The sequence below is a fragment of the Filobasidium floriforme genome (genome assembly GCF_021052385.1).
Source record: "Filobasidium floriforme strain CBS 6241 chromosome Unknown HD553scaffold_32, whole genome shotgun sequence".
Classification (NCBI taxonomy): Eukaryota; Fungi; Basidiomycota; class Tremellomycetes; order Filobasidiales; family Filobasidiaceae; genus Filobasidium; species Filobasidium floriforme.
The window spans coordinates 160,657-177,447 of NW_025763653.1; the positions used below are offsets into that span (position 1 = coordinate 160,657).

At 53.9% G+C, this 16,791-nt stretch overlaps 1 protein-coding gene across 1 annotated transcript; it reads right to left on the bottom strand.

Annotated features, from left to right (window-relative positions):
• Positions 1-331: 331 nt before the first annotated feature.
• HD553DRAFT_365915 (uncharacterized protein) lies at positions 332-1,640 on the bottom strand (the record flags this gene model as incomplete). Its single annotated transcript, XM_046184088.1, has 3 exons — positions 332-730; positions 868-1,103; positions 1,619-1,640. 3 exons carry the CDS (start codon positions 1,638-1,640, stop codon positions 452-454), a joined length of 537 nt encoding a protein of 178 aa, XP_046032489.1. The 3' UTR covers positions 332-451.
• Positions 1,641-16,791: the final 15,151 nt, after the last annotated feature.

The window sequence follows — 16,791 nt, forward strand, 5'->3', positions numbered from 1 at the left end:
CGCCATATAAATCCCGTCACCACCGTCACCACGATACTTCGCGTTCGCACAACTCGTATCGCTCAGCCAGCCTGTGTAGGAAAACCGCATCGCTGGTCGACAGCATTCGATCTGATTGGGGACTCTACCGTACAAAAGCTGAGTCCATGATATCCGTTCTGGGGCAGGAGCGCAGGACCGTCCATCGCCGGTTGAAACGTAGCCCACCATCTCCCCGCCAAATCCTCTCGATTTCGCTGCATCCTCTCCGCGGCATCGTGGAATCTATCAACTGTAGATTTCGGTTGTTCAAACTGTAATCTCCGCCCAAGGCGTTACTGAATACAGAGAAATAGCACGCCGGTCAGCTGTTGTACAGACACGAGTTCACAATTCGACGTACGTCTTCGCCCCTGGCGATTCTTTCCACGACGTTCCCGCCACTTGGCTTGACTTCCGCCATAGCGTTGACCTAGGGCCAATCGTTAAGATGATGGGCTGCGTTTCCGCCGGAACGCCCGGCATGTCCGTGATATTCCGTCTCGTCACAGGCAGTCGGACCCTCTTCATCGTCTTCTTCCTCCTTGTCATGGCCAGCCGGACGGTCTTCATCCCCGTTCCACGTCTCCTTGGTCACATCGTCATTCTGATCCCCTCGACCTGACCCTCGATCACCACCTCCATCGCTGTTGTCTTCGATCCCGCTCCCGCGACCCTCCCCGGCTCCCGCAGCCCCTAGCCCCAGCGGCCTCTGCTTCGAATCAGACCCAGGCCCCCGTCACACCCCTAACCCTTCTTCTTCCTCCTCCTCCCCCTTCCCCTCCTGCCGCGGCACCCGTTTCGTACCCCTCGACTCGCCACGGGGGATCGAGGAGGGGCAGAACTGACTGGTACTGCTTCTTCGTAAGGTTGAGATTGACGAGGTCGAATCTTGACGGGGCATGGACCGGGAAAGTATAGTCCCCCGGAGCTCTTGAACTGGTCGGAGGGATAGGCGATCGGGAACGAAGCGGATGCGGGACGTTCCGACGTCGAGGCATGGAGCGACGTCCGGTCAAGACATTGAGAGATAGAGAGGAGAGGGCAAGAGGCAAAGAATAATCGTAGAAACAAGGAAAGATCAGCTGTCCGTTCCGATCAAGACTCGAATGTCTGAACCTATGCCACGTCCGGAGAAAATAGCGAGCGGCTGTCCTGCGAACTTTTGGCCAGCCGACGTCGGAGAACCCTGACGGTAGGCGATCTGCGCACCGTTCAATGAAGAGATCCAATCGGCAGGCCATCTTCATGGCGACCCTCCGCAACTTCCCACCTTCGGTCTCCACCCTCCTACCTCAGACAACCGACCTGCGATCTCCGGTTTCCGAGCTCCTTGCTCCTCGAACATGAAGCTACCCGAGACCAAATCCCTTGCTTTCACCGCACCCAAGCCCTTCCATACTCCGCCTACCCGACCTGCCCCGACCTGCTCCAGCCAAGATGACCGAGCCCTAATCTGCTCGTGCACGTTCCCACTTCCGCATCCATGCCCCCGGACCCAGCCCGCCGTCGTTCATCATGACTCGACCTCGATTCCGACCCTAACCGCAGTTCCGCAACGAAAGACGTAACGAAAGAGACTCGAAACCTGCCGACTCACATCTTCCCATTTGCCCAATCATTTCGCCCTATGGACTGTACTTTTCACCACCCTCCTTCTATCCGTCATCCTGATGAAGACCCCTTGTCCGTAGTCGTTGCGGTGATATCGTTGCCAGGTGTTGGTGGAGGTGATGTCGAGCCCCGGTTCGGGTCTCGGATGAGGAGGGCGTTATCAGAAATCGATATTGACACCGGTGTAGGTATTTGTATTCAGAAGGAAGAGGGGCTGCCGATGGGAACGGGACCGTGGAACGGTATCACCGGCGAAGACGACGTCGAAAGAGGAGGACCGTGTGGCGATACCCTCCCCCGCTCCTCCCGCGCTCGAGCTCGGACCCGATCGTGTTCCTGAACCCGATCTCGACCTCTCGGCCCATGCTTCCCCAGACTCTCCTGCACGTCTTGCGACTGATATATAGCTCGAAGGTTGTAGAGACGGTCGAAGGAGCGGTTGTTCGTAGATGGTCTTGGTTGGAGCATCAGGCGAGGTGCTGTTACTGATCCCGCTGCTGAAGTTGGGCGTGGGTCCGCAAAGGAGGATGAAGTGGAGGATGTGGATGTGATGGATACCGACCGGGTAGCCCTTGTATAAAACCAGGACGGGAAGGGAGATACCCCCTGCCGGCCGTCCTCGCCGCTAACCCTCGCGTGCGTCGTCCTCCCTAGCCTCATCATCGTACCCCATCGCTATACCCATTCTAGCCCTCTGACCGAGCCCTCGTCCCCGTTTGTATGTCGATCGCATCGCCCAAGCCCGATTCTATCCCGGGAAGACCTTCCCAAAAATCCTCCTCCAACTCTTCCTGGCCCACCGATCAACCACAGGATCTCCGCTGCTAATTCCTCCCGGGGAGGACGACCTCCGAGTCCACAGGTCGGTATCGACATTGAATCCGCGGCCGATAGAATGGGTGCAGAGCCGGAGGGTATGAGATGAGATTGCGGAGGCCGAGGCCGAAGATAGATGGTAGATGGGTAGTGATCGCCGCGGGTGGCATCCCATCCCTCCCGTCTTGAGGGTCGAACCGACTCCTTTTCTCCTCGCCGACTCCTAAGTCCATCTCTTTCTGACCTCTATCTAACCCCTGGCCTCGGAGCGAGTGAGAATGACGAGTTGTATGAACCTCTTGCATCCACATCCCCATCACTCTCCTTTTGACGTGCCGGTTTGTTGGCAGACGGGCGAATACGAACCGGGCCAATCTTCCTCTGAAGATAAAGATGAAGATAAAGATGAAGACAAAGCGAGCGAAGAAAAGTTCTGATCAGCCTTCTACCTCCAGCGCACGACGGATATATCATATATCATATATGTCCAGGTCGAGAATGAGAAGAGAAACCGGCCTTTGTCTTTTGTAGATCATGGATTGTAGCATGTAAGATGAGAGGAACATTCCCGGGATAGGAGACTCACATGCCGGGCTAGACGCCAGACGAGATATCAACAACGAGACGACGGGGTCCGGAGTTGTGCTGCTCGTCCTCGAACTTATGACGGGGAGGTCCGTGACAGGCTCTTTGGAGGTGGATAGTAGGCTTTGGATGCGGCGATGCCGGAGTATTCTTAAAGACAGCGGTGCCTTCCATTTGTTAAATATATTCCAGGTCGTCGAGGAAGGGATTGGACGGCAACCGAGGTGATGAAAGTCGATGACGAGTATACCATCCCGATCAACGTTTTCCTATCAAACGATGCGAGCAGGACTTGTTCAGCCGAGGTCGAGGCCAGGTCGTGGTTCGGACCCCGAAGATGACCCATCTATCCTGACATACCTCTTTTCTCTCGCTTGTTAATTGCCCGGCCGTGAGCAAGGTCGAGGTCCGACGATGTCAAAAGAGAGAGTGGTGGAAGAGTCCCCTACAGCAGGCCGAGGGTTTGCGAAATGGCAGGTCTCCATGTCTTCTGGTGAGCGTCACAGGACTACATCGTCCCAGCAAAGAAAACAAAGGAAAGGGCAACAGCGGCGACTTTGATCAGAGACCGCATCTATCTCGAACTATAAGGACACGTTCTCTTCCACCGTCTACTCACCATATGGCCCACGAGGATGCGGTACTCGCAGTTGAGCGAGTTTTACAGTGCAGGACCGCGACGGGACGTCATTGGATCTCGCCAGTATTCATGGATCGTTGATCGTGATCATCCCATGGGGGTAAGGTGTATCGGACAACCAGGATGGGGATTCGAGGGGTTCGATCTGACAGATTCAACGCTCCGAAGAGAGAGGTTGCAGGTTGCGCAGGGGTCGAGGCATCGGACGCGATCGATGGAATGGAGGGGGAATGCTTCCGTTGGAATCCCCGGAAGCAAACTCGAAGCCGAAAGCCGAACGAGCCGCAACCTCGGCAGATCCGGCAGACCGACCGACCCCCAGCTATTCGAGCGATCGATGCGTGTGAGCTCCGTCGAGAGAGGGTGAGGGAGAGCTTCACCTGCGATCACAGCGTCAACAGCAACGGGTCGATTCTCATGTTGAATATCCATCGTCAACATCATCTCCGCCCCGTGCCCGTCCTCTCCCGCTCTAGTTCAAAACCCACGCACACGCTGCGGTAGCAGAGACAGAGTAGCTACAGTAACGTCAGTCCTGACCGACCTTACCGACTTTTCCCCGGCCATCTGCATTCGATGCCCAAACAAAGATAGCTTGCAGGTAGTCGAGATGAGGAGCTTGACGACAAATCCGCCTCTTGACGTGGAAAGGTGCCAGACCCGGGGAGTGAACACGATTAAGATCCTAGTTAGGGTCCGAGGGAGGGTTGCCTACGACGCCGGTAGAGCCTGGACTCGCTATTTCATCCAGCCCCTGTACCCGCCAATAAAATCAACGTCAAAGTCGACTTTATCGGCCTGGGAACATGAATCCAGACGCCGCACAGGTTGTTCCTCGCCTCGCTTGCCTGCTATCACCAACGCCTTGTCCGATTAGATGAATTCGAGATCGAAGGAATTCCTCCTAGACTGTCAGAAGGTTCAAGATTGTCTTCGACCGCGACCCTTACCCCCATGAACAGAACACGGCTCCGTAAGATATGGATCGGACAAGCAAGGCATGAATTGCGATCCCACGTCCAGAGCCAGAGACACTTCCTCGCCGAAGCGCCGAAGAAGGTGAAGGCGAAGCGAAGACCATATCGTATCGTATCATATCGTATCTTATAGGGGGTTCCCACCCCGGGGTATGAAACACACTTTTGAGAACCGCTCATCCCAGCGCTCCCAGGGTTGTACCAATGGATAGAGGCACCTTTGGACAGTAGAAATGAACTATCCAATCTGTGGTTGGGCCCTTGTTGTGACTGCTACGGGTCAAAAACACGTCAAAATGACCTCAAAAGTCAAAAAAAAAAGTTAAAGTTCCCAAAAAATGAAATTGTCTGAAAGTTCCAGAACACTATCCCGCTTGGTTGGACCATTTTGAAGGTGAAATGACTTAGAAATCACGCTGGGCAGTTTGGGGGTGAGGTTGTTGACGTGACTTGAGCATATCCATAGGAGGTCTGTCCCGCGCGCTGGTGGCCACGTCATCAGGCTGTCTCGCGCGAGGGGGGCAGCAAAAAGTAAACAAACAGCCTGTCACCGCGCGTGCAAGTCCCCACCCGTCCATCAACCTATTCTCACCATCCACATGAGCCATCCTTCACACAGCTGTCATGTACATGCCATTCAGTCAACAAGGTCATTCTAATCATTACATGTGTATTGTCCAAACAGCAGAGTTGTTTGCCCAAGTGGTTGTCTGTCACGTCACGCGTGGGGCATCTGAATGACAAAGTAAACAACATGAGCTCAGCAGTCACCGCAGACACCGCAGACACCACAACCCGTCACTCACCAGACCCGGGTGATGTGATGAGCAGGGTACAGGTTCTCATAGTGGTTGTTACTGAGATAGAGCCAGAGGCACTTGGTATGCTCTGGCTGACCATGGTGTCTCCAGAAAAGACCCCCGTCCACCCGTCTCTTCAGGACTGAGATCCTGACCTTGTAACACGCGCAGATGGCCTTGATCTCTGGCTCATCACCCCACTCACCCGACTGGCTCATTCTTTGCCAGTACTCCCTGAATGCTGCTGCCTGTCCTTCTTCTCCATATTCTATGAAGGGGAGGTAGTCTTCATAGTGCACACGTATCCACTCAACAGCCTCCTCCCTGACCTTGGCTGCGGTATAGCCATGACCGAGGCCAAATGCTATGGCTCCAAACATACAGTTGCCGTCCTTTGCAGTGTGACTTGTATGGTATGCTGGGGGGTTGGAACCTCTGATCAGACTGACTTGATCTGAGTAGATGGGTGTGTGAGGAGGGTGGGATGGTGATGGGGCAGGTCTCTTGGGTGTCGTCCTGAATGCCAGTAGTTTTGCCTTTTTAGCGAGATGGCTCTGACGCGCGGCAATCAACTTGGCACGCTCGGGTGTGATCCTATTGACAGGAGGTGGTGGGGCAGCCACAGGGAGACCTTCAATTGGAGGCAGACCAAGTAGATGACCTGGTACTTGTCCCGTAGCAATGAGATTGGCAAACCAGATGTAGGAGTTGCCTGCATTGAGGTTGTGCTTGCACGTCCACTCGGCACACCTCATCCTGAATGGACCCCAGCCGTAGATGTTGTAGGCGTGCTTGCTATCCTTCTGACAAGGGATGTCACGGTTGGGATGGTGCTTTCTCAATTCCTTGACCAGATCCCTGGTACCTGCATCTCCCGGGTAGATCCTGTTGAGCTGTAGCAGGACTTGGGAAATGACAGTGTCGGGTACCTTGGTTGTGACGCGCTGGCTGTGGTGTGTTCCCGTACGTGCTTCATCCAGCTGGGGGATGTCTGGATTTCCTTGTTCCCCTTCAGCACCTTTGCCTCTCCACCATGCAGCCTTGTCACCGGCTAGGGTGACCTTGTACCTCCCTGCATTCCAACCAAAAGAAGCCAGCACGTCTGCGGTGACTTGCTTCTGCAGCTTAGTTGGCAGATCGGTATTTCTCCCCTGGAAGACCTTCAACGTGGTTGCTCTCTGCACCATCCAGTTGGCATTAAGGAGTATTGCATCCTTCCTGGTGACCATCATGTTGACCTTAGGACCAGTGCCACCGGGACTTGGGTTGGTCCAGAATCCTATCCCAGTGAATGGACTTCTGTCCATCCACATGCACGCGGCACCGAGTGTTGGTGCAGGCACGGTGACCTCTATCCTGAACCCTCCAATCTCTTCCTCTGGGACTTGAGACAACAGCTGCACCATGTTGACAGATGCCTTGAACCGTTTCTTGGCACCAGCCAGAGTAGTCAAGATCTCTCCCTGCAGTCGGCTGTTGTATGACTTGATGACGTGGACCAGCCGGGGATAGATTTTGACCTTGAGCGTGGTGTCATCCCAGACAACAGTGGTCTGTACCGAGCCAAAGTCCCTGGAAGCTGGAGACAGCATTGGGTAGTGCTTGGTACCCGGGGAAGCACCCTCTCCAGGCCTGAAGAGGATGATGTAGGGTGATTGGTAGGTGACTCCAATGTCCCACTCGTTGGTATTCCGTTGGGGATGTGCCTTGTCCTCGGGCTCAAAACCCCTCATGAGTGTTGCATGGACAGGAAGCTTCTGACCATACGCCTTGTACCTGATGGTAGGGCAGCCAGCTTTGGTGAGACAGGATGCCAGGATGGTGGTAGGGATGTAGGCACTCCCGTAGCTGGACACCCAGGGGTTCTTGGCTGGGTTGATGGTACGCGTCTTCTTGAGTTCCGCAAAGAAGGCATCTTTGTACCGAGGGTCTATCCAGAGCTGGTAGCATGACTCTGCCAGTAGGAGCCACTCTGAGAACTCATGGGTTCTGTCCCCTGGCTTGGTCCTCTTGATCCTCGGTGCATGAGAGGACAGCCTGACCAGGGCTAGCGGGTTGTTAAACTGCCGGGAGTAGAACCGCGGTGACATGCAGATCTCCATCTTGTCCACGTCCTTGGCACCTGGTTTGAAGCTGTTCATGACAGTAGTCCTGAACTCGTCTGAGCACTGTGCCATTGACAGGAACATGTTCATATTGGGAATGACAAAGGGTGTCACCGGGGCATCCTCCTACACGTAAATGGGACATCAGTCACTCGGGACATCAATCACTTGAACACCCCAACAGTACTCACCTCTACCGGTCCATCTCTGTCACTCTCCTCATCACTATCAACCAGATGATCACTGCTGCTATCACTACTGACATCAGGGGCATCTCTGACTGCCGGGACATGCTGTGATCACGTCCAAGTCAGCCATGCTACGTGACGTGTCAAGCATCCTGGGTGACTTACTCTCTGTACCACAATCAAGTCTCGGTCACTTAGGGGTGTCTCTGGTCTAGTGAAGGTAGCCTTTGCTCGCTTTGACTTGGGCTTCATCTTGGGAGCAGCCTTCTTCCTGGTTGCTCGTGGTCTGGACTTCTTGACAGCAGGGGTCTTTGCACCACGTCTCGGAGGTGGGGCATTCTTGTTCAGAGTGTCTCTGCCGTTACGTAGTACAACCATTACTAGGGACACATCTGTCATCAATCAAAGCACCACCCGTCATGTACACACTGTCACACTCACTTGATAGTGTAGCCTAATGTTTGGTTGATCAGTTGTTGTTGATGAGCCGAGGCTGTTTGTGTTGTGTTGTGTGACAAGGGTTTGTTGATACGTGTCTATTCCGCGTGTAGACGTGTCTTGAGCGCCCAGTTGCCCGCCCACTTGGTGCCCAGTCAAGTGGGCGGGCATAGTGGGCGCGCTTGGATGACGTGGCACACACGCGTGTCAGGGGGGTCACTATTGTCATGGTCAATCTTGTTGGTACAGTGATTCTGAGAGCACCACTGTCATGGCAGAGACCATTCTGGCCTAGCTGTTTGTTTCCCCATCTGATTTGGTCCAGTGGTTGAGGAGATAGCCCTTGCACGCGTGTCAGGGGGACTGCCCGAGATTCAATCTCTGGCAGCAATTTCGGGCAGACTCCCGCGCGTAACAGGGGGGTCATTTCTGTCATGCTCAATTTTGTTGGTACAGTGATTCTGACAGCACCACTGTCATGACAGAGACCATTCTGGCCTAGCTGTTTGTTTCCCCATCTGATTTGGTCCAGTTGTTCAGGAGATACACGGGTTTCAGTGATTGTAGCAGCATACGAGCGAGGCCCCATTGTAGCACTCGGTCAGAATTGCTACAATGGCACTCCCGAGCGTGTCAGGGGGGTCACTTCCGTGTTGCTCAATCTTGTTGGTATAGCAGCAGGACTTAAATGGCAGACCCCATTCTGGGGTTAGGGAGTTGATCAGCCATCTACCCGAGGTTGAATTTTGGGCAGCAAGCTCAGGCAGCCATCTCGGGCAGCCCGCGGAACAGGTAGGATAGCCATTTCCCAGCCAATAGTAAATGCCACAGCAAATCTGAGGCCAGAATCTGAACGCCAGACCCAACATTCGGTAAGCCATTTTTTTTCCCGTCCCGTTTCGTCCAGCGGTTCAGGAGATATTCCACGTCAAAGGTCTGCCCGAGATTCGACTGCCCGAGATTCAATCTCGGGCAGAGGGGGTTAGGAAGCAAATTTGCTTCCGGATTTGCTTCCGGATTTGCTTCCGAAATCTCGGGCAATCGACTTCGCGAGAGAGTCAAAAAATCGCTTACGTAATTTGCTTCCGCTTACGTCATTTGCTTCCGCTTATGGCATGCTTACGTAATATTTTAGCGCCCGAATCGAACGTCGAAAAGCGGTTCGGCGTTATAGGGTGATCCGACCCCCGGGTATGAAACACACTTTTGAGAACCAGCCACCCCAGCGCTTCCAGGGTTGTACCAATGGATAGAGGCACCTTTGGACAGTAGAAATGAACTATCCAATCTGTTGTTGGGCCCTTGTTGGGACTGCTACGGGTCAAAAACACGTCAAAATGACCTCGAAAGTCAAAAAAAAAAGTTAAAGTTCCCAAAAAATGGAATTGTCTGAAAGTTCCAGAACACTATCCCGTTTGGTTGGACCATTTTGAAGGTGAAATGACTTAGAAATCACGCTGGGCAGTTTGGGGGTGAGGTTGTTGACGTGACTTGAGCATATCCATAGGACGTCTGTCCCGCGCGCAGGTGGCCACGTCATCAGGCTGTCTCGCGCGGGGGGGCCAGCAAAAAGTAAACAAACAGCCTGTCACCGCGCGTGTGCAAGTCACCCCTCGCACATCAACCTATTCTCACCATCCACATCAGCCATCCTTCACACAGCTGTCATGTACATGCTATTCAGTCAAGAAGTTCATTCTAATCATTACATGTGTGATCCCCAAACAGCACAGTTGTTTGCCCAAGTGGTTGTCATCCCTCTCACGTCACGCGCGGGACATCTAAGTGACAAAGTAAACAAAATGAGCTCAGCAGTCACCGCAGACACCGCAGAGACCACCACCCCGTCACTCACCAGACCTAAGTGATCTGATCACCAGGATACAGGTTCTCATAGTGGTTGTGACTGAGGTATAGCCAGAAGTACCTGGAATGCTCTTGCTGACCATGATGTCTCCAGAATAGACCCCCGTCCTCCCGTCTCTTCAGGACCGAGATCCTGACCTTGTAACACGCGCAGATGGCCTTGATCTCTGGCTCATCACCCCACTCACCCGACTGACTCATCCTCTGCCTGTACTCCGTGAAAGCTGCTGCCTGTCCTTCTTGTCCATATTCTATGAAGGGGAGGTAGTCCTCATAGTGCACACGTATCCACTCAACAGCCTCCTCCCTGACCTTGGCTGCGGTGTACCCCTGCCCGAGACCGAAGGCCACGGCTTCAAACATACAGTTGCCGTCCTTTGCTGTCTGACTTGTACAGTATGCCGGGGGGCTGGAACCAGTGACCAGCCTGACCTCATTTTGATAGATGGCTGTGTGAGGAGGCTGAGGCGGTGGTAGAGGTGGTGCCCGGAGTGACTTCCTGAAGGCCAGGACTTTGGCCTTTTTGGCGAGATGACTCGCGCGCGCGGACTCCAAGTTGGCACGGGTGGTCCTGACCCTATTGACAGGAGGTGGTGGGGGAACCAGGGGAAGACCTTCAATGGGGGGAAGACCAAGTAGATGTCCTGGTACTTGTCCCGTTGCAATGAGGTTGGCAAACCAGATGTAGGAGTTGCCAGCATTGAGGTTGTGCTTGCACGTCCACTCGGCACACCTCATCCGGAATGGTCCCCAGCCGTAAATATTGTACCCGTGTTGAGGGTTCACCTGACAAGGGATGTCACCTTTGGGATGGTGCTTTCTCAATGCTGTGACCAGATCCTTGGTACCTTCATCTCCAGTGTAGATCCTGTTGAGTTGTACCAGAATTTGGGAGATGAGCACGTCGGGGACGTTGGTCGGGATGGGCTGGTTGTGATGAGTTCCCGCGCGTGCTTCATCCAGCTGGGGGATGTCTGAATTTCCCTGTTCCCCTTCAGCACCTTTGCCTCTCCACCATGCAGCCTTGTCACTGGCTTTGGTGACCTTGTACCTCCCTGCATTCCACCCAAAAGAAGCCAGCACGTCTGCGGTGACTTGTTTCTGCAGCTTGGTAGGCGGGTGGGCATTGGTCCCCTGGAAGACCTTCAACGTGGTTGCTCTCTGCACCATCCAGTTGGCATTGAGCAGTAGTGCTTCCTTGGTTGTGACCATCATATTGACCTTAGGACCAGTGCCACCGGGACTTGGGTTGGTCCAGAATCCTATCTCGGTCAATGGACTTCTGTCCATCCACATGCACGCGGCACCCAGCGTTGGTGCAGGCACGGTGACCTCAATCCTGAACCCTCCAACTTCCTCCTCTGGGACTTGTGACAACAGCTGCACCATGTTGACAGATGCCTTGAACCGTTTCTTGGCACCAGCCAGAGTAGTCAAGATCTCTCCCTGCAGTCGGCTGTTGTATGACTTGATGACATGGACCAGCCGGGGATAGATTTTGACCTTGAGCGTGGTGTCATCCCAGACAACAGTGGTCTGCACCGAGCCAAAGTCCCTGGAAGCTGGAGACAGCATTGGGTAGTGCTTGGTACCCGGGGAAGCACCCTCTCCAGGCCTGAAGAGGATGATGTAGGGTGATTGGTAGGTGACTCTTATAGGGGGTTTCGACCCCGGGGTATGAAACACACTTTTGAGAACCAGCCATCCCAGCGCTCCCAGGGTTGTACCAATGGATAGAGGCACCTTTGGACAGTAGAAATGAACTATCCAATCTGTGGTTGGGCCCTTGTTGTGACTGCTACGGGTCAAAAACACGTCAAAATGACCTCAAAAGTCAAAAAAAAAAAGTTAAAGTTCCCAAAAAATGAAATTGTCTGAAAGTTCCAGAACACTATCCCGCTTGGTTGGACCATTTTGAAGGTGAAATGACTTAGAAATCACGCTGGGCAGTTTGGGGGTGAGGTTGTTGACGTGACTTGAGCATATCCATAGGAGGTCTGTCCCGCGCGCTGGTGGCCACGTCATCAGGCTGTCTCGCGCGAGGGGGGCAGCAAAAAGTAAACAAACAGCCTGTCACCGCGCGTGCAAGTCCCCACCCGTCCATCAACCTATTCTCACCATCCACATGAGCCATCCTTCACACAGCTGTCATGTACATGCCATTCAGTCAACAAGGTCATTCTAATCATTACATGTGTATTGTCCAAACAGCAGAGTTGTTTGCCCAAGTGGTTGTCTGTCACGTCACGCGTGGGGCATCTGAATGACAAAGTAAACAACATGAGCTCAGCAGTCACCGCAGACACCGCAGACACCACAACCCGTCACTCACCAGACCCGGGTGATGTGATGAGCAGGGTACAGGTTCTCATAGTGGTTGTTACTGAGATAGAGCCAGAGGCACTTGGTATGCTCTGGCTGACCATGGTGTCTCCAGAACAGACCCCCGTCCACCCGTCTCTTCAGGACTGAGATCCTGACCTTGTAACACGCGCAGATGGCCCTGATCTCTGGCTCATCACCCCACTCACCCGACTGGCTCATCCTCTGCCTGTACTCCCTGAAAGCTGCTGCCGGTCCTTCTTCTCCATATTCTATGAAGGGGAGGTAGTCCTCATAGTGCACACGTATCCACTCAACAGCCTCTTCCCTGACCTTGGCTGCAGTGTAGGCATGACCGAGACCAAAGGCCACAGCTCCAAACAGACAGTTGCCGTCCTTTGCAGTGTGGCTTGTATGGTATGCTGGGGGGTTGGAACCTCTGATCAGACTGACTTGATCTGAGTAGATGGGTGTGTGAGGAGGATGGGATGGTGATGGAGCAGGTCTCTTGGGTGTCGTCCTGAATGCCAGTAGTTTGGCCTTTTTGGCGAGATGGTTCTGACGCGCGGCAATCAACTTGGCACGCTCGGGTGTGATCCTGTTGACGGGAGGTGGTGGGGCAGCCACAGGGAGACCTTCCATTGGAGGAAGACCAAGCAGATGACCTGGTACTTGTCCCGTTGCAATGAGATTGGCAAACCAGATGTAGGAGTTGCCTGCATTGAGGTTGTGCTTGCACGTCCACTCGGCACACCTCATCCGGAAAGGACCCCAGCCGTAGATGTTGTAGGCGTGCTTGCTATCCTTCTGACAAGGGATGTCACGGTTGGGATGATGCTTTCTCAGTGCATTGACCAGGTCCTTGGTACCTGCATCTCCCGGGTATATTCTGTTGAGTTGTACCAGGACTTGGGAGATGACAGTGTCGGGTACCTTGGTTGTGACACGTTGGCTGTGGTGTGCTCCCGCGTGTGCTTCATCCAGCTGGGGGATGTCTGGATTTCCTTGTTCCCCTTCAGCACCCTTGCCTCTCCACCATGCAGCCTTGTCACCAGCTTTGGTCACCTTGTACCTCCCTGCATTCCACCCAAAAGAAGCCAGCACGTCTGCGGTGACTTGTTTCTGGAGCATGGTGGGGGGACGCGCGTCAGTCCCCTGGAAGACCTTCAACGTGGTTGCTCTCTGTACCATCCAGTTGGCATTGAGGAGTAGTGCTTCCTTCCTGGTGACCATCATGTTGACCTTAGGACCAGTGCCACCGGGAGTTGGGTTGGTCCAGAATCCTATCTCGGTCAATGGACTTCTGTCCATCCACATGCACGCGGCACCCAGCGTTGGTGCAGGCACGGTGACCTCAATCCTGAACCCTCCAACTTCCTCCTCTGGGACTTGTGACAACAGCTGCACCATGTTGACAGATGCCTTGAACCGTTTCTTGGCACCAGCCAAAGTAGTCAAGATCTCTCCCTGCAGTCGGCTGTTGTATGACTTGATGACATGGACCAGCCGGGGATAGATTTTGACCTTGAGCGTGGTGTCATCCCAGACAACAGTGGTCTGCACCGAGCCAAAGTCCCTGGAAGCTGGAGACAGCATTGGGTAGTGCTTGGTACCCGGGGAAGCACCCTCTCCAGGCCTGAAGAGGATGATGTAGGGTGATTGGTAGGTGACTCTTATAGGGGGTTTCGACCCCGGGGTATGAAACACACTTTTGAGAACCAGCCATCCCAGCGCTCCCAGGGTTGTACCAATGGATAGAGGCACCTTTGGACAGTAGAAATGAACTATCCAATCTGTGGTTGGGCCCTTGTTGTGACTGCTACGGGTCAAAAACACGTCAAAATGACCTCAAAAGTCAAAAAAAAAAAGTTAAAGTTCCCAAAAAATGAAATTGTCTGAAAGTTCCAGAACACTATCCCGCTTGGTTGGACCATTTTGAAGGTGAAATGACTTAGAAATCACGCTGGGCAGTTTGGGGGTGAGGTTGTTGACGTGACTTGAGCATATCCATAGGAGGTCTGTCCCGCGCGCTGGTGGCCACGTCATCAGGCTGTCTCGCGCGAGGGGGGCAGCAAAAAGTAAACAAACAGCCTGTCACCGCGCGTGCAAGTCCCCACCCGTCCATCAACCTATTCTCACCATCCACATGAGCCATCCTTCACACAGCTGTCATGTACATGCCATTCAGTCAACAAGGTCATTCTAATCATTACATGTGTATTGTCCAAACAGCAGAGTTGTTTGCCCAAGTGGTTGTCTGTCACGTCACGCGTGGGGCATCTGAATGACAAAGTAAACAACATGAGCTCAGCAGTCACCGCAGACACCGCAGACACCACAACCCGTCACTCACCAGACCCGGGTGATGTGATGAGCAGGGTACAGGTTCTCATAGTGGTTGTTACTGAGATAGAGCCAGAGGCACTTGGTATGCTCTGGCTGACCATGGTGTCTCCAGAACAGACCCCCGTCCACCCGTCTCTTCAGGACTGAGATCCTGACCTTGTAACACGCGCAGATGGCCCTGATCTCTGGCTCATCACCCCACTCACCCGACTGGCTCATCCTCTGCCTGTACTCCCTGAAAGCTGCTGCCGGTCCTTCTTCTCCATATTCTATGAAGGGGAGGTAGTCCTCATAGTGCACACGTATCCACTCAACAGCCTCTTCCCTGACCTTGGCTGCAGTGTAGGCATGACCGAGACCAAAGGCCACAGCTCCAAACAGACAGTTGCCGTCCTTTGCAGTGTGGCTTGTATGGTATGCTGGGGGGTTGGAACCTCTGATCAGACTGACTTGATCTGAGTAGATGGGTGTGTGAGGAGGATGGGATGGTGATGGAGCAGGTCTCTTGGGTGTCGTCCTGAATGCCAGTAGTTTGGCCTTTTTGGCGAGATGGTTCTGACGCGCGGCAATCAACTTGGCACGCTCGGGTGTGATCCTGTTGACGGGAGGTGGTGGGGCAGCCACAGGGAGACCTTCCATTGGAGGAAGACCAAGCAGATGACCTGGTACTTGTCCCGTTGCAATGAGATTGGCAAACCAGATGTAGGAGTTGCCTGCATTGAGGTTGTGCTTGCACGTCCACTCGGCACACCTCATCCGGAAAGGACCCCAGCCGTAGATGTTGTAGGCGTGCTTGCTATCCTTCTGACAAGGGATGTCACGGTTGGGATGATGCTTTCTCAGTGCATTGACCAGGTCCTTGGTACCTGCATCTCCCGGGTAAATTCTGTTGAGTTGTACCAGGACTTGGGAGATGACAGTGTCGGGTACCTCGGTTGTGACACGTTGGCTGTGGTGTGCTCCCGCGTGTGCTTCATCCAGCTGGGGGATGTCTGGATTTCCTTGTTCCCCTTCAGCACCCTTGCCTCTCCACCATGCAGCCTTGTCACCAGCTTTGGTCACCTTGTACCTCCCTGCATTCCACCCAAAAGAAGCCAGCACGTCTGCGGTGACTTGTTTCTGGAGCATGGTGGGGGGACGCGCGTCAGTCCCCTGGAAGACCTTCAACGTGGTTGCTCTCTGTACCATCCAGTTGGCATTGAGGAGTAGTGCTTCCTTCCTGGTGACCATCATGTTGACCTTAGGACCAGTGCCACCGGGAGTTGGGTTGGTCCAGAATCCTATCTCGGTCAATGGACTTCTGTCCATCCACATGCACGCGGCACCCAGCGTTGGTGCAGGCACGGTGACCTCAATCCTGAACCCTCCAACTTCCTCCTCTGGGACTTGTGACAACAGCTGCACCATGTTGACAGATGCCTTGAACCGTTTCTTGGCACCAGCCAAAGTAGTCAAGATCTCTCCCTGCAGTCGGCTGTTGTATGACTTGATGACATGGACCAGCCGGGGATAGATTTTGACCTTGAGCGTGGTGTCATCCCAGACAACAGTGGTCTGCACCGAGCCAAGTCCCTGGAAGCTGGAGACAGCATTGGGTAGTGCTTGGTACCCGGGGAAGCACCCTCTCCAGGCCTAACTATATTTCGTCAGTAGCGTCGCGTCTTTGCCTAGTTAAATCGCGCCTCGCTATTGTTTTTTTCGACCGCGTCTAGCGGCCCGTCATTGTCGTCGAGCACCGTCGCTCCACCCCCTAATCCTCCCTCGAACCTCTCTCCCACAGCAAGCGACACACGTCGACTGGCCTGTACTATCGATTTTCGATCATCGACTTTCGACCCTCCGACCGTCCTCTATCCGAATCTCAATCCTCTCCCCCACAGCAAGCGACACACGTCGACTGCCCCGTACTATCGATTTTCGATCATCGACTTTTGACCCCCCGACCACCTTCTATCCGAATCTCACTCCTCTCCTCACAGCAAGCGACACACGTCGACTGCCCTGTACTATCGATTTCCGATCATCGACTTTCGGCACATCGAACCCGGGCAAACAAACTTCAATCTTTGCCTCCTC